The sequence below is a fragment of the Hibiscus syriacus genome, unplaced genomic scaffold (genome assembly GCF_006381635.1).
Source record: "Hibiscus syriacus cultivar Baekdansim isolate YM2019G1 unplaced genomic scaffold, ASM638163v2 tig00116964_pilon, whole genome shotgun sequence".
In the NCBI taxonomy this organism is placed as follows: Eukaryota; Viridiplantae; Streptophyta; class Magnoliopsida; order Malvales; family Malvaceae; genus Hibiscus; species Hibiscus syriacus.
Window position 1 is genome coordinate 1,168,838 of NW_024063489.1, and position 23,101 is coordinate 1,191,938.

At 36.6% G+C, this 23,101-nt stretch overlaps 2 protein-coding genes and 1 pseudogene across 2 annotated transcripts; all 3 read right to left on the minus strand.

Annotated features, from left to right (window-relative positions):
• Window positions 1–189: 189 nt before the first annotated feature.
• Window positions 190–869, minus strand: LOC120191093 (MFP1 attachment factor 1-like). The gene has a single exon (XM_039194094.1). It carries the CDS (start codon window positions 813–815, stop codon window positions 339–341), a length of 477 nt encoding a protein of 158 aa, XP_039050025.1. The 5' UTR covers window positions 816–869; the 3' UTR covers window positions 190–338.
• A 1,344-nt stretch (window positions 870–2,213) lies between these two features.
• LOC120191066 lies at window positions 2,214–4,911 on the minus strand (annotated as a pseudogene).
• Window positions 4,912–20,592: 15,681 nt separating this feature from the next.
• On the minus strand, window positions 20,593–22,476 carry LOC120191065 (cytochrome P450 81Q32-like). The gene is made up of 2 exons (XM_039194070.1): window positions 21,496–22,476; window positions 20,593–21,353 (listed from the first exon to the last, which is right to left on the minus strand). Exons 1-2 carry the CDS (start codon window positions 22,432–22,434, stop codon window positions 20,736–20,738), a joined length of 1,557 nt encoding a protein of 518 aa, XP_039050001.1. The 5' UTR covers window positions 22,435–22,476; the 3' UTR covers window positions 20,593–20,735.
• Between the last annotated feature and the right edge of the window lie 625 nt (window positions 22,477–23,101).

The following is a 23,101-nucleotide window of genomic DNA, read 5'->3' on the forward strand; positions in this document are numbered from 1 at the left end:
TGTTGAAATAGGTGATGAGTTACTGGAAATAAGATCATCAATGAATAAAAATTTTAGCACCCTTAATTTTGAACTGTATCAATGAACAGAGCTAGGAAAATCAAACCAATCACATTTCCATCAAGATTACAGAAAAACACAAAGAAAAACAAAAAATATATATTATCATGCTATATAAGCAATGAAGTATATCCCGCAATGATCGAGGTATACAAGCATCCCGCAATATTGTAGTCAGTACAAAACAGATCAATAAAACCCTAGCAATACCAATTATCCAGCCAAACAACAAAAAGAACCCTAAAGAGACACAAAGTGAGGAACAAGAATGCTCAAACTCAATCCTCGCCCTTGACAACCGAAGAATTCTCCTCACCGACAGCAGTTGCCACGTTATTCGAGTCTACCTCCGCCGGAATTGAGGGAGGAGAGTCACTGGCAGTGGCAGCTCGAGTTTTGACAATATCGAGCATCCGCTTGCTGATTTCCTTGGAATACACCTGGAGAATCTCGATGCCGTCCTCTTCGGTGGAGAATGATGCCTCTGCAACCGAGAAAGCCTCCTCCTCGATCAACTTGGCCAGGATTGGAGCCTTCTCCTGAGGGATCGCCCCATAGCGTTTGGAAAGGATGGATTCGGACGACAGCGTCTCCACGAGACGTTTGTGGACGGCGTCACGAGTTTGTTGGGAGGGTGGCCAAATTTTAAATGTGAGGTTATTGAGCTTGGCCGCGGTGTCGTCTACTTGGGTCTGGTGCGACTCCATAGTTGCTACGGCAGAGTCGTTAGCAGTAGGGGATTCAGGATCAGCCATTTCCTTGGGTTTGAGACTTTGGGTGTCGAGTGACGAATCGGTTTCTTACAGAAATATTTAGTTAGGAGATTTAAAAGAAACAGTATTGAGTGTGGGCTCTGAAATGAAAAGGACACACCAACTTCACTTGAATCTGCATCTGCTCTAAATGCAATAGCCTTCTCCTTCATTGTTTAGTTGATTGTGATTTTGTTAAGAGATCAATTTTTATCGCACAAGGTTGCTTTCCTCTTTGGTTCTCGTTTAAGGCAGGCAATGAACAACTTTTCTTTTTCCCCCCGAAGAAGCAATCCTTATAAAAACCCACCTCTGCTACCAACTTAACTTACCTCGCAACAAACCCATTATATCCATCCGTCAGAGCAGCACTCTAGCCGGTTGCCACGTTTCCTATGTTCTATTTTTCATTCAACAATCTTTCCTCTTCATTAGGGAAAAAGCACTAGCCGTTGCAATTTTCTTGTTAATCAAAACATGAAGCTAATTTTTTTTTGGATAAGTACTACATGAAGCTAAAATTACAAGTTGACATGTTTTGTATTTTTATATGGGTAAATTACACCGGATATCACCGAACTTTAAACATTTTATCTTTTATCACTGAACTTTTAATTTTTTTCAATTATAACATTAAACTTTGATTTTGTTTCAATTATGCGAATGAATCGTTAAATCGTTAACAACACGATGACATGGTTGAAGGTTGCTGACGTGGCTGATGGCTTTCAATGCAGACACATCATCAAAACGACGTCGTTTTGGTCCGACTGTTAACGATTTAACAACCCAGTGGTATAATTGAAACGAAAATAAAAGTTTAGTACTATAATTGATAAAAATAAAAGTTCAGCGTTGTAAACAGTATAACGCCTAAAGTTCGGTGGTATCTTGTGTAGTTTACCCTTTCTATATTTAGTTTTTATAACATAAGATTTGTAGAGATAATTTTTTCAAAACATCTTGGTCCTCTATTATTTCGCGTCCAACTTTCGATTAATTATTGACATGAAAATTATAAAAACTTATTATTTTATTTTTATATTTTTTTATCAAATTAATTATTACTTCTCCCCTCAATGAATTTAAAATCGTAAAAAAATCGAGAAAAAAAATATAATGGGTTTGCCCAACGTATTGCCAATTCTCCATGAATAAGAAGTTGATAGAATCACTTTACAAATGCCATTGAACCAAGTTTTTGACAACATATTTGAATTCAGATGAGGATTACTTTATTGTAAGCTGGAGATTATGAAATGGAGTTAACTAGCTCTGGGCCTAATAAGTTTCTCTGTGTAAATTAATAGATAAACTGCCTATAAAACCAACCCCTCAAACTTAAAGCATCTCATGTCATCTTCTTAATTACTTGCATCTGTAGGGGAACATATTAAGAAATGGTTGTTTTCAAGATGATCATGTATTAAGCTACCATCTTGGCATTGCTCACATAATATAAACTATTTAAATATAATATTTACTACTAACATACTTTCTTCTGCATTGTTACTCTATTCTCAAACCAGGTCTTACATGTATTGAGTTGGATAAACCACGGATATGGTAGTGTCTCAGATTGCGTTGAGGAGGTTGAGCATGCCTGAGCGGGGACTGCACACAGCTACCAAGGGCTCCGCTTTGGGCATGGTGAGGCCCGGGCCTTCCCTCATATCGATTTCCCCTTCGGCAACCCTGTTCCACTCGAATGACTGAATCAAGGAACCAAGTACCAAACCAACCACTTTCCTACCCAGAACAGCTCCGGGGCAAGCCCGCCTTCCCAACCGAAGGGAAGTAGTTTACACCCTTCACCTGCTTCCACACTTTCAAATCTCTCCGGCATAAATCTTGTGGCCTCCTCCCATAGCTTGGGGTCCCTTTGGATACTCCATGAATTTACCAATAACATTGTTCCACGTGGCACGTTATAACCACAAACGACGCAGTCTTCTGACGATTCATGTGGTACGAGAAATGGGGCTGGCGGAAATAATCTCAAAGTTTCAGAGATTGTGGACTGCAGATAATTCAGTTTTGACAAGTCTGTTTCATCCAAAAATTTGTTTCTCCGACTTCATCAGCTATTTCAGACCAAGCTTTAGACATGACTTCGGAATGGTTAAGAAGAAGTGACATGGCCCATTCTATCGTAGTCGATGATGTTTCAGTTCCAGCAATTAGCATTACCTGCAAACAATTTTAAATGATCTGATGTTTAGAAACTACAAAGAATAATTTACATTTTAGATCATTGAATTTAACTTTAATATTCATTCAAATCACAAATTTTTTATTTAGTAAAACTATATCATTTAACTTTTATAGTTAGTAAAATATGTTATTTATACTAACACCCTTAAATAATATTTTTTTTTAAAAATGAAGTTGACACTTTTACTAATTATATTTTATATATATCATCATTATATAGTGTTTAATCGATAATTTAAATAATTTTTGGTTTGAATTTCACACAAAAATAACTAATTTTTTATAAGTTATAAGAAAAAATATTTAGATTACTAATTAAACATTATTGATAATGATACGTACAAATTATAGTATATAAAAGTGTCAATTCATTTTTCCATTAAAATCATTTAAAAGTGTTAGTATTACTAATGACTTAATCTATTTGATAATAAAAATTGAATAATATAATATAAAGATCTAAATAAAATTTGAAATTGTTTTTAATGATCTAAAATATAAATTACTGACTTGATAGGCAAAGTATATGTGGATATAAGATATGCTCTTTTAAAAATGAAAAAATCCTATGAAGTTGGATAGAAACCCACTTTCTCTGTATCACTGTATGGTTTGAAAATAACATCTAAGGTTTCTTAAGTAGTTTAATTTTAATTAAAAAATATGAATTTATTTTTATTTATTTTTATTAAAATAATAAAAAATATTTTTTTAAAAATTAGTTGACCACCATTATACTAAATTATAAATTGGATTTATTTTAATATAAATATATCTTAAACATAATATATTTTTCAGATTACTGACTTGATTATTGACTTTAAAGCATTGACACCTAGGCCATGAGAGTTTTGAGCCACATATTGACCGGCAAGAGAAGAAAATATCAGCACACGAAAAATCATTGATCTTAGCTTACCAAGATGACTCCTTTTATGGTTTCATCGGTATAGATTTCAGGGTCAGTTTGTTGCAGGGATAACATGACATCGATCAAAGTTGTTTTCGTCCCTGTGCTGCTTGCATCAGATGATCCCAAACACTGATCTGTTGAATCTTTCCTCATCATTCTATGCTCTTCAACAAGGGACTGTAAGAATTTGTCCACTTTCTTGAAAATCTTTTTCATCTTCCTCTCCAGACCTTGAAAATCAACCCACTGTAGCACTGGCAAAAAGTCATTCAAAACCGTGCTCCCGCTCATCTCCGCAACCTCTCTCATGATGTCTCGAAACTCCTCTGCTTCTGTATCCACCGCATCTTTCCCGTAATACCGCTTCCCGGCAATCATCCTCAAAATCATATTGAACACGACCTCTATGAGCTTTGATGTAAGTTCCACCGTTGCTGATTTCTTGGCCGAGGCCAAGAATAGTTCCTTTAACAATAACTGAACTTCCTCTTGCCGGATGCTAGCAGACATGGCGAGTCGGCTAGTGGAGAAGAACTCCATGGTAGTGAGACGCCTAAGGTTACGCCAATAATCACCGTAGGGTGCGAATCCAATCGTGTTATAGTTATAACCTATGTGTTTTCCAGCAAGCAGCCGAGGGCGATTCGCAAAGATGATATCATTTTTCGTGAAGCACTCTTCGGCTGCTGATGCAGAGGAAACTATAAGGACTTTACGATTTCCGAAATCAAGGAGCAGAACGGGGCCATATTTCTGTGAAAGTTGATGAAGAGTTCGATGAACTGGTTGTTTTAGAAGATGGAGATGGCCTATGATTGGCAAAGCAGGAGGGCTAGGTGGCAGATTCCTTCGAGTTTTACGTTTCTGTAAGATGAATTTGAAAACTAACGCAAAAACGAAAATGGAGATGCGGTGTATAGCGTTGAACAAATCCATATTGGTAAATGCCGCTCATCGCAATGGACAAGTATCTCATTTTATTGTAGGGCAATAAAAGTTAGGGTAAACTATGCACTTAATACCTAAATTATCAGTTTTTTTCTATTTTAATATCTAAACTTTAATTTTTTTCAGAACAATACTTAATGTTTTGTTCTGATTTCATTTTAGTACCTCATCGTTAAAAGCTTAACGAAAGGACCGACGTGGAATTAGTTTACTGTTTTTGATTTTCCACACATGCTTTTACGATCCACATCATCATTTCTCATGAAAATATGAAATATTAAAATATTATTTAAGGAATAAAACCCTAAAATTAAAGTGAGTTTTTTGAAAATTGTAAAAAAGTTTTGGTTATGAGGTTTTTGAATCCTTCAATGAATACATCGGTTTACATTCCAAGTTTTTGAAAACCCTAGCCTTCTTTCCTCGCGTAATTATGCTTTCATATGAATACATCGGTTTACATTCCAAGTAATCATGCTTTCATATGAAGTTTAAACTGATAAATTATATGAAATCATGATTATTTTGAGGTTTAAATTTATGTTTACTTGTAAGATTAAATTTAGTAATGAAGTTTTAATCTCCAATTATTTGCAATTTAATTAATGTTGTTATATCAACACATGTACAAAAAGTTTTTTTTATTAATATGGATAAGTATAAGGTAGTACGTGTTTAAAAATAATTTTTAACTATTTGACATTAAACGTTCATACTCCTAACATTCTTGATGCTCGAACTAGAGACCTCAAAAAATAATAAAAATTCATTTGCTAACGAAGTCACTTAGTTCATGTAGACCTTTACGAAAAATTAGAAAAATGATTGATTATAAATTTGAATAGTTCATAAGTTTGAATTTAACATATTTATATGAATAAACTTTCAAATATAATAGAAAGTGTTATATTTAAAGTTAAAAGGGAAGGGAAGGAAATAAAATAACAAAAGAGGAAATGGGAAGATAATTTTAGGATTCGTTTGGTTCTAAAAAGTATAGACTATTTTTATTTCATTTAAAAAAAACATTGAATTAAACGTGTTTGTTTTTAAAATTATAAAATGATTTATGGAAAATGAAAACAAAAATAAAAGAAAATGTGAAATCATTAAAAAGATATTTTTAGTATTTTCATTAAAATTATTTTGTACATTTAAAAAAGAGAAAATAACCTCAGTGACCAAAAATCCCATATAATATACGATTTTAACCAACTTTTTCCGGATTTGCCAAAATGACCAACAAAATCGCAATGCGATCGCTAATTCGCAACGCGATCTCCATTATCGCAAATTCGCGTTGCATTTTCGCAATGCGATAGTTGAAAATCGCGTTGCGATGGTCTACAGTATCGTTGCGATTTTCCCAATTCGCAATGCGAATAAGTAAATCGCAACGCGAATTGGGAAAATCGCAATGCGATACTTACTATCGCAATGCGATAATACAAAATCGCAACGAGATACTGACTTTCGCAACGCGATTCTGACTTTCGCAACGCGATTTACATAGCGCCATTCGTATTAACGCGTATTTTTTTTTTCAAATTCCAAACACGAATTTTTTCTTAATAAATCGGAAAATGAACCGTCCACAGTAATCGCAACTCATAACCTCAAACCCAAAAACACAACACTCGGTCCCATCTCCATCTCTTACTCTCTACGGCGAAATCCGTCCCCATCTCCGAAGATTTCCGTCCCCATCGCCGGCGAAATCCCTCACAACCATTCACAGTCAAAAATCCCTCACAATCATTCAGAAATGGAAAATCAACCTCCGAGGGTTAGTTTTTTATTTTTATTTTGAAATTTTTGCATTATTTTAGGTTTTTCATATTGAGATTGATGATAAGTTTACTGGTAATTTCAATAATAGATTAACCATTTCACTTAGATTTCTTATTAAATTCATTCGATTGCTGCCAATACTGCTAAACTGTTTAGCCTGTGAAGTTAGTATTTGTCTTTGCTTTGTCTTTTGGTTGAAGTAATGCAGAAGAAGAATAGTTTCGAGAATGAAAATCGCAACGCGGAAATAACTATCGCAACGAAATAATCGCAACGCGAAATAAAAATCGCAACGCGAAACCAAAATCGCATTGCGATTTTCATTTCGCGTTGCGATTTTCATTTCGCGTTGCGATTTTTATTTCGCGGTTGCGATTTTCATTTCGCGTTGCGATTGTCTGGTCGCGATAGTCATTTCGCGTTGCGATTCTCTCGTTGCGATAGTCATTTCCGTGTTGCGATTCTCATTATCTCGTTGCGATTTTCATTTCAACCAAAAGACAAAAACAGTGTTGCAAATTTTAGTTTCAAGAATAAACTACTATTTATGTTTATTGTTTTGTTTTTGGTATATCTTGACAGTGTAATTTTTGGTATATCTAACTTGGTATGTTTATTGTTTTTTTGTAGAAATTTTTTTCGGCTTCATTGACATTAAGGAATAAAGTTAGCCTAGCCACTACAATTGCTTCGAAGCTTTCAACTGCACAAAGAAAATTGTTTGAAGAAACCTGCTTCGGGCCATGGCTGAGAGTACAACATTCGGGTGGAGATGCTAGTTTGACCCATTTGTGGCTTCAGACCATGACTAGCGATCTACCCGACAGTATACAACGTGGTGAGGAAGAGATATGGTTTCATTTTCCACCGGCGTATACTTGTTTTGGGCGGAAGGAGTTCTGCTTAATCACTGGTCTACGATTCGGACACGATGATGTAGGCCGGTACACTCGTCATATCACCCGCCCATCATGGTTATCCAGGGTTTTTCCTGATGAGTCAATAGAGAAGCCGAACTTACACGTCGACGATATGAAGAAATTGTTTAATAAGAAAGATGGTTTTACTCGGATGAATGACGTCGATGTTGTCCGAGTATGCCTTATACTACTTTTGTATGCCGGCTTTTTAGGCAGAGATGCCAGACAACCTATTCCTCAGGAGCTAATATTATTGGTAGAGGACCTAAATGCATGGAATCTGTTTCCGTGGGGTTCGTATATATGGAAAGCTACATGGACTAAGTTGTCGTCTGCCTTTGATGACCGCAAAAGTTTGCGGGGCGATGGGTCGAAATACACTTTGTTAGGCTTTGTTTGGGCCTTTAAGGTAAGAATTTCTATATAATGTTTTCAAAATTATAATTAATTATTTAACAATTACTAATGTTTGTTATTATATTGTTTGTAGATTTGGATATTCGAGGCTTTCCCCAGCATGCGGACATATGCATTAAATCCTCAGATGATATTCCTAGGGCTATTCCTGGAAGAGGAAACGTATGTTGGATTGGGAAGACTTAATACCATATGCGACAATAAATAATGTAAGTTAACACAAATACTATCATATATAAACAAGTTATTAATAGTAGACGTTTAACTTTGTTTTAGTTTTTATATTTTTAGGAGGCCAACACTCCATTAATGAGACTGACACCCACGGAGGCTGAGCTTGCCACTGATTGGTGGCAAGCTAGTCAGCGTTTTTTTTGATGGCACGAATGATGAGCAGCCTCCACTTCCTCCACTTCGAGAGCCATCCTGATCGACCCGACTATACACCTCTACAACGAGAGCCATCACCTATCCCGTCACATCATCGAGTCTCTTCTCCACCATCACCTCATGATAGGCGACCGACAAAGATGCCACGACTTCTATCTCCCTGTTCTCCACCTCCACGGGATGAGTCAAGGGAGTTACGTGATGAGGTCAATGCCTTGCGTGAGGAGATCGGTACTCTACGCGATAACGATGGTGCATGGCGTGTGGAGGTGTCTACTTTACGTGGTGAGGTTGCTGCTCTACGTGAGATGGTAGTATCGTTGCAGAATGAGGTTCATACTCTACGCAACGAGGTAAGTTTAAGATTTTCCATATTTAACTTGATGATAAATTTACTCGTAATTTCACTTAAATTAACCATTTCACTTAGATTGCTTAGTAAATTTATTCGGTTGCTGCCAAAACTGCTAAACTTTTTACTTTAACACTGTGAAGTTAGTATTTGTCTTTATTTGTCTTTTGGTTGAAAGTTTGAAATATATTTATCTTTGTTTTCACTGTTTAAATATCATGTCTGTTTATTTACTGATATTTGTATTTTTATTTAGCGGACCGATAAGGTGGATGCTTTACGTCGGGTTTTTCTTGCACGACAGAGTTCACGCATTAGACGGCGTGCACATGCTATTAAGTCTCCGTATACCCCAATAGTGCGAAGACACCGCAAGAAGAAGCCCGACTCGTCTATCATCCCTCAAGAGTCCACTCCTATCGTTGAAGAGGCCCCTATCATTCCTCGAGAGTCCCCTCTCACCGTTCAAGAGGCCACTGTCATCGTTGAAGAGGTCCCTCCCACCATTCAAGAGCCCGATTCACATGGCGTCATATGTAGGATTCTTGAGAAACCCTCTGACGTGCCGGACATGATGGATTCAAGTTGGCTCTCGTATGAGTTATCGGCCAGTACCATACCGGTATCTGAAGAGGAGAGGAAACAACTACCGGACACAATTCTGGATAACACCCTTTGGGCTAAGACCGCAGTTGATTTTTATCTACATGAGCGAAGCCAGGGGTGTTTCACTGACATATGCAAGCTCAATGATGATATCTATTTGTTGCTTGATCGGTCTTGGTGGGGCGTATTATTAGGGGTCGAAGACAATGGCTATTTCGATGAGGGGGTAAGTCTTATATTTTTCTTATATTTTCATTTGATTATTTTTTTTGTAAATTTATGTAAGTTACTAATATATGTCTTTTTTTGTAAAACAGCATATCGATGCGTGGGTGTCACGTCTTCTAATAATTAGGAAACTTAAGGAAAATAAAAGAAATACACGGTATACAATTATGCCGACGTCTTTTAACGCCGTTCACTTGAAGAATCAACGAGATGAATCATTTGCGTTGGGCAATGGACAAGCTAAACTTTATCCTGCATGGTGGGAGGTCGATAAGGTTAGTGTTTATTTTAGATTGAGTTTAAAGGTATTCATAAATAAGTGCGCAAATGAATGAATTATACTTATGATTGCAGATGTTTATCCCTGTTTGGAACGTAACCATTGGCTTCTCATCGAGCTTCAGATCCCATCCCTTAAGGCAATAGTATATGACAGCATGATAAATTACATATCATTGGCTGATTTAAGAGATATTATTAAGGGATGGAGCTCTTATTTGGCTCAATATTACAGTTAGCAGAGACGAGACCGCACCACAACAAACGAAAGGACCCAGAGGGGATTGTGGTCCTCTCGTATGCTTGGCGTTGGACCGTTTGATCACAGGAAGTATAAAGTATCTACCTCCCACCGATATAGATAGAGCTGCAGTAGGCTTGTGGTTTCGACATTATATGGCTAGATCGATATATACGAGACGCTGCCTACCTGCATCCGCGTTATAAAAATGTCCATAAACATTTGGTATGTTTATAGGCTTGTGGTTTGAAAATGTTTGGTTAAGTACCTAGAATTCAATAATTTGATGTTTGTAGGTTTTAGATGTGTAGAAAGTGTTGTTTAAGCAAATGTTTGGTTTATGCAGGTTAATCTCAGAAGTGAGCTGCGTGAAAATGATGTATGGCAGCAAAAGTTGATTCAATAGTAGAAGTGTTATTTTCTCTAATAATTATTGCTTATTTTTTTATTGTTTAATTGATTTGTAAAAGGTGATTTGTAAAAGTTGATTTGTTTAATTGATGTTAACATAATTCTTATTTGTGCTTGTTTAATTGATTGAAATGTAATGGTTGATTTTGTTGATTTCAATCTGCATTATGTTGAAGGCAAAAAGTACTATCGCAATGCGAAATGAAAATCGCAACGCGAAAATGAAAATCGTAACGCGAAATTAAATTCGCGTTGCGATTTTCATTTCGCATTGCGATTCCCTCGTTGCAATTTTCATTTCGCATTGCGAAATTAGCGTTGCGATTTTCATTTCGCATTGCGATTCTCTCGTTGCGATTTTCATTTCGCATTGCGATAGTAATTTCCGCGTTGCGATGGACATTAAGATGATTGCCTATTAAGTGATAACAACTGGAACAGATCATAGCAATTTTCAAACTCAAGTTACTAATACATGCCTAACTAAAAATGTTAAAAGTTCACACATAAAATCTACATAATACAACGTTTACATTTAAAAATCACCTAAGTTAACAGTCCCAAAAGGTGAAGCCAGTTGTGATTGGGATTTTAAAGATGATTGCGATTTTGATTGCCTTTTTCTTGACACCATATGAGCTTTGGATTTTGATGATGATCCATATTTTGGTAGAGGAAAAGATGATTGTGATGGCATGGTGATCCACATGTCAACCTTGTATGACCACTTCCTTGCACCGACTACATGTCGATCTCTTCTTCTCTTCACCCTTAGACGGTATACGATCGTGACTTTTTGGTCGGCCAGGTAGCCTTCTGTCCATGGCTGGTGGCAAAACTGTTTGTAAGTCATCTGGTATGTCCCACTCAGAAGGATGTGAAATAGGGTAGACAATCTCGGCATAAGTCTGTCGATATACTTCTGTAGTGTAGCAATCCATAGCGTATGTGCTTGAATCATCTTGGTTTAGATGAAGAGCAACTTTTATAACATGGCCACATGGATAACCAGATGTTTGCCATTTCATACAACTACAAGTCCTTGCATTTAGATCGACAAGCCCATTTAAGTTATTATCCAGTACTTCAAACAAAGTGTTTGAACATGGTTCACTCTCCATGACGTTGACTTCACAACACGTTTCGTTATCTTTTTTTCAGTCCATGGTGTAACACGATGTTCCAATGTTCCTGTAAATTTAAATAAATAATACTTAGTAAAATATATGATAAGTTACGAATTCAAAGAAATAATACATGCATGGTTTCTTTTATTGTAGTACCACTGTTGAATAGAGGCTCGAAAAAACTCCATTAACATAGTAATGGGTAATTTCCGAGAATGACGACTTAGAGCGTTAATTGATTCTGCACTATTAGACGTCATGAAACCATATCTTGCTCCAAGTTGATGTACTCTTGACCATCTTTCAAACCCGACATCTTCTAGTGTTTGAGCACACTGAGGCAAACACGTCTTAAACAGTTTATATGCTTATTGAAATCCACTTCCCGATAAGCCTTTACAGCCTTCCAGTATGTCCATTTGTGCTTTTTTATACCAGCAGACCTTGATTTTAGATTTCTATACAAATGAACACCACAAAGTCCGTGAAAAGCATCTGGGAAACACCTTCTAACAGCGTTGTCAATTGAGTTTGCCCTATCGGATATGATTGTCAGATTGCTAATAGGACCTATGCAATCCCTAAGATGCCCCATAAACCATGTCCATGAATCAGAGGTTTCAGATTTGCCAACCCCGTAAGCTATGGCAATATCCCATTGTTAGCATCCATGCTACTGCTAATAAGTTTACTCCAAGGTATCGACCTTTCAAATGTGCTCCGTCAACTATAATAACTGGGCGCATGCAAGTAATAAACGAATGAATCTACAAAATAATATACACAAGAAATATAATCATTTAAATGTGAAATGCATGTAACTAACAGAAATGAGTCAACAGAATTATATTGATTTACTAACCGCAGCACCAATGGCGATAAACAGCAACTCAAAGCGTCCATCTCTATCTGTTTTGATATGAGTTATCGACCCAGGATTTTTCAGCTTTAAATTGTGACAATAAGCCGGCAGTTGGGCAAACGATGCTTCTGGCGACCCCCTCAACAATTCCAAGGCATAACATTTGGCTCTCCAAGCTTGAGAATATGATATACTAATCTTGAACCGAGCATTCATGTCAGTCATAATTTCATGTCCTCGATATACCCTGCTATTCAAAAACATTAACTCAGCCAGAAAACCACCCAACACCTTTTTGTTTGCCTGTCTATGGTGAGGAAAAACTTGGGTTCTTGAACATGTATGTTTATCAATAAAAGTCCTAACTTGAAACATTGCGCAATCTTTTATCCTCTTTGCAATCATACGCCACGTACAGTTTTTGTCAATCGTACACCTTGTTTCGAAACGATCTTTGCTTGATTTGTTAACTTTTAGTTGATAGCCATCTTCCACACATTTCGTATACAAAGCTATCTTCAAGTCTTCCTTTGTATCAAAACAATCATCTTTCTTGATACGAATAACTTTTGTGTAACAATCAACTGCTTTCTTTGCCAACTCTTCTTCCGGTAACTGAAGTAAATCTGGCATATTCCAGTTATACTCCCGTGGCATTTTCTTTTCTTCGGGGACTTTTTCTTCTTCTTTTTCTTCTTCAGGATTATATAAATTACATAATGGATGTTCAACATGTTCATTCACAGTCGTAACTTCCTCCTCATTATCATCAACAACATCTTCCTCGGCAACGGGTGTTTCATCATCAAAATTCGGGTATTGACCAATATCAAAATCATTACACGCAGGGTCTGTTTCTTCTTCTGAAACATCATCAAAATCCGTGTATTGACCAATATCAAAGTTCGGGTATTGACCAAGATCAAATTTCGAATACTGACTAGTACTCACAATTTTTTCTCTTGGCTCATCATCGTCTAATTGGTCAATACGAAAACTGGAATTTGGTGCTGAAAGTTGATTTGGATTTGGATTAGAGAAAGGCTGTGGGTTTTTTGACCCACTTAGTTGATTACTACCCGCTACTGACCCAACAATACTACTTCTAGGTTCAACAACATACAATGTAACATCATCACTTGAAACATTAATGTAAGCAATGAATCGTTCAACATCTTCATTGTCGGTTAACAAATAAACTTTACCATTTCTCTGATAAGATAGCCTAAATCCACTTAGGGGCTCTAAATTCAATTTCTTGAAACACGTAACATTAGGGTTTCATAAGTTAACTTCTTAATGACAGTTTTAGTTGAAGATTCATGGGTAAAGGCATATATTGTAAAACACCATGAACATTCTCCCATGACCCTCCAAAACACAAATCTATCCAAACATGATCAACATTAGATGATTTCATGGTTGTAACTAAACAAACGAGATGCGAAACTAAGACCTGTTGCCGGATGGGGAAGGATGTCGTTGGATATTGGAACGAATGTCGCCAGAGAGAGTGATAGATGGAGATGGAATGAGTTGCGATTTAGGGATTTAGGTTATGAGTTGTTGCTGCTGCGTATATATATACACTAAAAATTTGGCTTGCGAAACTAAAACCTGTTGCGAACTTTGAAACTCGCATTGCGATTCTGTATTATCTCGTTGCGAAAGTCAAAATTGCGTTGCGAAAGGCAATCATTTGACCATCGCAATGCGAAATACAAATCGCAACGATAGAATCGCAATGCGAAATGAAAAAGGCAACGAGGATTAACATGCATAAACTTTTAACAATTATTATTGAATTCTAGGTACTTAACCAAACATTTTCAAACCAAAAGGAGTATATATGTTAACAAAACTTGCATTATGTGTATTTTATGTGTCCACTTTTAACATTTTCAGTTAGGCATGTATTAGTAACTTGAGTTTGAACATTGCTATGATCTGTTCAGTTTTCATCACTTATTAGACATTCATTTGACTATCGCAACGCGAAAATGGCTATTGCAACGCGAAAATGGTTATCGCAACGAGAAAATCGCAATGCGAAATGAAAATCGCATTGCGATTTTCTCGTTGCGATTTTCATTTCGCATTGCGATTTTCTCGTTGCGATAGCCATTTCGCGTTGCGATAGTCTGTTTTGCCTTCAACATAAAGCAGATTGAAAATCAACAAATCAACTATTACATTTCAACACAAATTATGTACACATCAATTAAACAAATCAAGATTTACAAATCATCTTTTACAATCAATTAAACAATCAAAAAATAATAATAATTCTTATTTCTTCATCAATTATTGAATCAATGAATCAACAACTTTGTGACCCCGTACATCCATTTCACGCAGCTCACTTAAGGATTAACCTGCAGAAACCAAACATTTGCTCAAACAAGACTTCCTACACATCTAAAACCTACAAACAGCAAATTATTGAATTCTAGGTACTTAACCAAACATTTTCAAACCAAAAGGAGTATATATGTTAACAAAACTTGCATTTGACTTACCAATTAACAATGGACACTTTCATAACGCGGATGCAGGTAGGCAGCGTCTCGAATATATTGCTCTAGCCATATAATGCCGAAACCACAAGCCTACTGCAGCTCTATCTCTATCGGTGGGAGGTAAAAACTCTGTGCTTCCCGTCGTCAAACGCGCCAAGCAAAGGCATACGAGAGGACCACAATCCCCTCTGGCTCCCGGCGATTGCTGTGGCGCGGTCTCGTCTCTGACAACTGTGACATTGAACTTCTTTGGCTTCTTGTGTCCAGAATGACTCCAATACTTAATCTCATCCAAGAATTTAGCCAAATGAGAGCTCCATCCCTTGAAAATATCTCTCAAATCAGACAGTGATATGTAATTGATCATGCTGTCATACACTATTATCTTCAGGGATGAGAGCTGAAGTTGGACGAGAAGCCAGTGACGACGTTCCAAAACAGGGATAAACACCTGCGATCATAAGTAATAATTCATTTATTTGCGCACTTATTTATGAACACCTTTAAAAAATTTAAAAAATAAACACTAACCGTATCGACCTCCCACCATGCAGGATAAAGTTTAGCTTGTCCATTGCCCAACAAAAATGATTCATCTCGTTGATTCTTCAAGTGAACTGTGTGAAAAGCCGTCGGCATTATTGTATATAGCGAATTTTTTTATTTTTCCTAAGCTTCCTTATTATTAGTAGACGTGACACCCACGCATCGATATGCTGTTTTACAAAAAAATACATATATTAGTGAATTACATTAATTTTTAAACAAATTAATCAAATCATATATAAGACAAATATAGTCTTACCTCCCCATCCAAATAGCCACTGTCTTCAACCCCTAATAGCACACCCCACCAAGACCGATCAAGCAACAAAAACATTTCATCGTTGAGTTTGCTGATGTCAGTGTAACACCCTTGGCTCCGCTCATGTAGATAAAAATCAACTGCGGTCTTAGCCCAAAGGGTATTATCCACAATTGTTTCTGGTAGTTGTCTCCTCTCCACTTCAGATACCGGAAGGGTACTAGCCGGTAACTCATACGAGAGCCAACTCTCATCCATCATGTCCGGAACCGGTGGGGGTTTCTCAATACTTCGATATATTACCCCATGTGAATCGGGCTCTGGAATGGTGGGAGGGACCTCTTCAACGATGACAGTGGCCTCTTGAACGGTGGGGGGGAATCTTGAGGGAGAATAGGGGCCTCTTGAACGATTGGAGGGGACTCTTGAGGGATGACCGGTGAGTCGGGCTTCTTCTTGCGGAGTCTTCGCACCATTGGGGTGAACGGAGACGTAATAGCACGTCCACGCCGTCTGATGCGTGAACTCCTTCGTGCAAGGAAAACCCGACGTAAAACATCCACCTTATCGGGCCGCTAAAAAAAATTAATACATAAATCAGTAAATAAACAGACATGATATTAAACAAAGACAAATATGTTTCAAACTAGCATTGTATTCACCCAAATCATTATTCTATCATAGTTCACAAAATGCTCAGATAACATTCCAGAAGTAAGCACTTATATAAACATTTAAAAGGACAACATATAAACATTCCAGAAGAAGAATAGTTTACTTTCGCAACACGAAACTTAAAATCGCAATGCGAAATGACTATCGCAACGCGGAAATGGCTATCGCAATGCGAAATGAAAATCGCAACGACAAAATCGCAACGCGAAATGAAATCGCAACGACAAAATCGTAACGCGAAACACAAATCGCATTGCGATTTTCATTTCGCGTTGCGATTTTTTCGTTGCGATTTCATTTCGCATTGCGATTTTGTCGTTGCGATTTTCATTTCGCATTGCGATAGCCATTTCCGCGTTGCGATAGTCATTTTCGTGTTGCGAAAGTAAACTATTCTTCTTCTGCAAATTGAAACTTGAATGGATTGCATTACTTCAACCAAAAGACAAAAACAAAATCAAAAACAAATACTAACAAAAACAGTTTAGCAGTATTGGCAGCAACCGAATGAATTACGAGTATGAAAAATCTTAAACTTACCTCGTTGCGTAGAGTATGAACCTCATTCTGCAACGATGCTACCATCTCACGTAGAGCGGCTACCTCACCGCGTAATGTAGACACCTCAACACGCCATGCACCATCGTCTTTGCGTAAAGTACCGACCTCCTCACGCAAGGCATTGACCTCATCACGTAACTCCCCTAACTCATCCCGTTGAGGTGGAGGTGGAGAACAGGGAGATAAACGTCGTGGCATCTTTGCCGATCGCCTATCTTGCGGTGATGGTGGAGAAGAGGCTCGATGATGTGACAGAATAGGTGATGGCTGTCGTTGTGGAGGTGTATAGCCGGGTCGATCAGATGATGGCTCTGGGTGAGGTGATAGCTCTGGGCGAGGTGATGGCTCCCGAAGTGGAGGCTGCTCATCAACCGTTCCATCAAAAAAACGCTTACTAGCTTGCCACCAATCAGTGGCAAGCTCAGCTTCCGTGGGTGTCAGCCTCTGTAGAGGAGTGTTGGCCTCCTAACAATATAAAGCTCAAACAAAGTTAAACGTGTACTGGTAATAACTTGTTTATAAACATATGGTAGTATTTATGTTAACTTACATTATTTATTGTCGTATACCGTAGTAAATCTTCCCATTGCAAGGTCTGTTTCCTCTTCCAGGAAATAGCCATGGGAATATCATTTGAAGTTTTTATTGCATATGTCTTCATGGCGGGAAAGGCCTCAAATATCCAAATCTACAAACAATATAATAACAAACATTAGTAATTGTTAAATAATTACTTATAATTTTGGAAACATCATATCAAAATTCTTACCTTAAAGGCCCAAATAAAGCCTGTCAAAGTGTATTTGGAACCATCGCCATGCAAACTTTTTCGATCATCCAAGGCAGACGATAACTTATTCCATGTAGCTTTCCATAAATACGAGCCCCACAGAAACAGGTTCCACGCATTTAGGTCTTCTACCAATTTGATTAGATCATTTGGAATAGGTTGTATGGCCTCTCTGCCTAAAAAGCATGCATGCAAAAGAATTAGAAGGCATACTCGGACAACGTCGACGTCATCCATCCGAGTAAAACCATCTTTATTATTCAAAAATCTTGTCAGGTCTTCTACGTGTAGACTCGGCCTCTCCAGCTCAGGAAAAACCCGGGATAGCCATGATGGGCGGGTAATGTGTCTAGTGTACCGACCTACATCATCGTGTCTGAAGCGTAGACCGGTGATTAAGCAAAACTCCTCCCGCCCAAAACACGTATACGCCGGTGGAAAATCAAACCATATCTCTTCATCACGACGTTGTATAGTCTCTGGTAGATCGCTAGTCATGGTTTGAAGAAACAGGTGTGTCAACATCGCATCTCCACCGGGATGTTGTACTTTCAGCCATGGCCCGAAGCATGTATCCTCAAACATTTTTCTTTGTGCAGGTGAAAGCTTCGACGCAATTGTTTTGGCCAGGCTGACTTTATTTCTCAAGGTCAATTGAGCCGAATAAAAGTTCTACAAAAACAATAAACATACTAAATTAGATATACCAAAAACTACACTGTGAAGATATACCAAAAACAATAATAAACATAAATAGTAGTAGTTTATTCTTCAAACTTAAATATGCAACACTGTGAATTTCGTATTTGTCTTTGTTTTTTGGTTGAAGTAATGCAATTCATTCAAGTTTCAATTGCAGAAGAAGAATAGTTTCTGAAAATGAAAATCGCAACACGAAAATGACTATCGCAACGAGAGAATCGCAACGCGAAACTAAAATCGCGTTGCGATTTGCATTTCGCGTTGCGATTCTTGGTTGATTTAATAAGCAATCTAAGTGAAATGGTTAATCTATTATTGAAATTACCAGTAAACTTATCATCAATTTCAATATGAAAAACTTAATAATAATACAAAAATTTCAAAAAGAAAATAATTAAAAAAACTAACCCTCGTTGGTTGATTTGGTTGATTTTCCATTTCTGATTGTGAGGGTGGCTCTGAGAGATTTAGATAGACGGATTTCGCCGGAGATGGGGACGGATTTCGTCGGAGATGGGTGAGAGAGTGAGAGATGGAGATGGGACTGAGTTGTGATTTTAGGTTTTAGGTTATGAGTTGCGATTACGGGATATACTGTGGACAGTTCAGTGTTCCAATATATTAATATTCATGTTTGGAATTTAAAAATAAAATACTTGGCCAGGATACTAATGGCGCTTTGAAAATCGCATTGCGATTATGTATTATCGCGTTGCGAAAGTCAGTATCGCGTTGCGAAAGTAAGTATCTCGTTGCGATTTTTTATTATCGCATTGCGATAGTCAGTATCACATTGCGATTTTCCCAATTCGCGTTGCGATTTACTTATTCGCATTGCGATTTTCCCAATTCGCGTTGCGATTTACTTATTCGCATTGCGAATTGGGAAAATCGCAACGATACTGTAGACCATCGCAACGCGATTTTCAACTATCGCATTGCGAAAATGCAACGCGAATTTGCGATAATGGAGATTGCGTTGCGAATTAGCGATCGCATTGCGATTTTGTTGGTCATTTTGGCAAATCCGGAAAAAGTTGGTTAAAATCGTATATTATATGGGATTTTTGGTCACTGAAGTTATTTTCTCTTTAAAAAATAGGAAAACATTAGATCTAGATTTTTAACTAACTTAGACGGGTTCAAATCCTGATAACAATTTATTGACTTAATGGTATATGAAACCCTCAAATTTTTGTAAATAAATTATTGTGGTCTCTAAACTTTTTTATACTCAATATAGTCCTTAAATTATTTTTTAATAATTTAATTTTATAGTATTTTTATATTTAACATATTATATATCTTAATAGTTATTTATATTTTATATTGTAAAATTCAATAATTTTTTATTAAAAAAATTAATTAAATCCCTAAACTTTCTAAAAAAATCAATTAAGTCTTCAAATTTAGTAAAAAATCAATTAAATTTATTTATCACATCATCATTTATCATGTATTGTCAAAACATCATTGTGTATTATCACATCAACTCATTTTAAAAGTCCTATTGAATGAAAAAAAAAAGTTAAGAGGCTACACTAGTTCCACAAAAAAAAGAAGTTTGAGGGCCTTAAACAACACTAAACATAATTTTTATTTTAATGACATTTTTGTTTACAATAATATTTTATGTCTATTTTTTTAATTTAATTAATAACTAATATGCATTAACATTATATTGTCATTATAAACTAAAATAACTTTATTATTTTATATTTACATAGCTTACATATTAAATTTTTGTAATGAATTTTTTTAATAATTATATTTTTAATTTGATTATTTAATAACTATTCGATCATCTCTATTTTAAAAAATTAGATAACAACTATTTGATCATCTTTATTTATTTTAAACAAACATATTTTCTAATTTCCAATAAACTGGGAAAAATATTTTATAGAACCAAATATACCCTTGGATTTTTCTTTTCGGAAGCTTCAATGTAATTTTTTTTAAATGGCACAGAACAGAAATCTAATCCAATCAGTTATGTTTGCAACTTCTAAAGTATTTACCTTTAGGATAAACAAAGTCTTCACTTTTATTACATAAAAGGGGCGAAAATTCACAGAACATTAGGGTTGCATTACCTATTTGTCTTTACCTATCTCGGTACTTCATTTCAAATTGGATCTTACATGCATAAAGGATACATCTGCTAATGTCTCATATTGTGGAGAGGAGGTTGATCATGTCTGGGCGGGGACTGCACAAAGCTACCAAGGGCTCAGCTTTAGGCATGGTGAGTCCGGTCACTTCTCTCATATCAATATCTTCCTTGTCGATCCTATTCCACTCAAACGATTGAATTAATGCACCCAGTATGAGTGTAATCGCTTTTCTACCTAGAATTGCCCCCGGACAAGCCCGTCTTCCCACACCGAAGGGAACTAGTTTGTACCCTTCACCTTCTTCCCCGCCTTCAAATCTCTCTGGCATAAATCTTGTGGCGTCTTCCCAAAGCTTAGGGTCTCTGTGAATACTCCATGCGTTGACCAATAACATTGTTCCACGCGGCACATCATAACCACAAACAACACAATCTTCTGATGACTCATGTGGTACGAGTAACGGGACTGGTGGAAATAATCTCATGGTTTCAGAAATTATGGATTGTAGATAACTCAACTTTGGCAAGTCTGTTTCATCTAGGAATTTGTCTTGTCCGACTTTAGCTGCTATTTCCTTCCAAGCTTTATACATGACTTCAGGATGATTGAGAAGAAGTGACATAGCCCATTCTAAGGTTGTCGATGAGGTTTCAGTTCCAGCAATTAGAACTCCCTACAAACAAAATTCAAAGATATAACTCTAGAGTTTACTGATTGAAAGGCTTTTGAGCCTTATGTTGATGGTTGACCTGCAAGACAAAGAAAAGAAAAGAACATCAACATTCACCACAAAATATTCATAGATCTTAGCTTACCAAGATAACTGCTTTTATGGTTCCATCAGTATAGAAGTCCGGTTCGGTTTGTTGCAGAGTTAGCATGACATCGATTAAAGTTGTTTTTGTCCCTTTGTTGACTGCATTAGATGAACCCAAAGACCGGTCGGTTGAATGATCCCTCATCCTTTTATGCTCTTGAAGAAGGGACTGTAAGAATTTATCCAGTTTCTTGGAGAAGTTTTTCATCTTCCTCTCCAGACCTTGGAAATCAACCCACCGCAGGAAAGGCAAAAAGTCATTCAAATTTGTGGTTCCATTGATCTCCACAATCCCTCTCATGATGTCTCGAAACTCCTCTGCTTCTTTGTCCACTGCATCTTTCCCGTAATACCGCTTTCCAGCAATCATCCTCAAAATCATATTGAACCCAACCTCTATAAACTTGGATGTAAGTTTCACCTTTGCCGGTTTCTCGGTCGAGGCCAGGAATAGTTCCTTTAGCAATAACTGAATTTCCTCTTGCCGTATGCTAGCAGACACGGCGAGTCGGCTTGTGGTGAAGAGCTCCATGGTGGTGAGCCGCCTAAGGTTACGCCAATAATCACCATAGGGTGCTAATCCCATGGTAGTATAGTTGTAATTGATGTATTTTCCAGCAAGCAATCGAGGTCGGTTGGCAAAGATGATATCATTTTTAGTAAAACACTCCTCGACTGCTGATACAGAGGAAACTACAAGGACTTTACGATTTCCGAATTGAAGTAGCAGAATGGGGCCATATATCTGTGAAAGTTGCTGAAGAGTTCGATGAACTGGTTGTTTTAGAAGATGGAGATGGCCTATGATAGGCAAGGATGGAGGGCTGGGTGGAAGATTTCTTCGAGTTTTACGATTTTGTAGGATGGGTTTCAAAACTAATGCAAAGAGGAAAATGGAGATGCCGAGTATAACGTTGAACAAACTAGCCACTTCCATATTGTGTAATTAATGCTGCCGAATTGTAATGGACAGATCTCTCGTTTTATAGAAGGCGAACTATTTCTCTAAATACTAAAAATTTATCTTCAGCCAACAAATATACTAATTACAAGTATACATATCAGAGTGAAATATATTTATTATACATACTATGCTTGACAACAGTATAGGAAAACGACAAAAAAATAAAACAAAAGGGCCGGCATTTCAGTCCCATTTTCTCTTTCTTCCACATGCCATTGCAGTGACACGGAAGTCGAACTTGATGGTTTCAATTTGATAGGATTTATTTATTTTTTAATGTTTAAATCAGGTTTGGTGTAAATTTTTTGGAGGTTATATTCCGATTATGTTTGAGTTTGAGATAAAAATATTTGATTTGATCTTACTTATAAAAATATAATTTTATATTATATGTTTAATGATAATTTTAATAATATTCATTTATATATTACTTTTTTAATTAAATTTTTATTTTTATTGAATAAATATATTATTTCAAATAGATCTAGATTAAGATTTTATCTCAAAATACCAGGTCAAGTTAGAGTTGGGTAGAGGTATCTATTTTCTCAATCGAATCAAATCAAATAAAAATAAATAATTTTTTAATTGGATCGAGTTAAAAAAAAAGCATAAAAATGCCAAGAAACACCGCTTTACC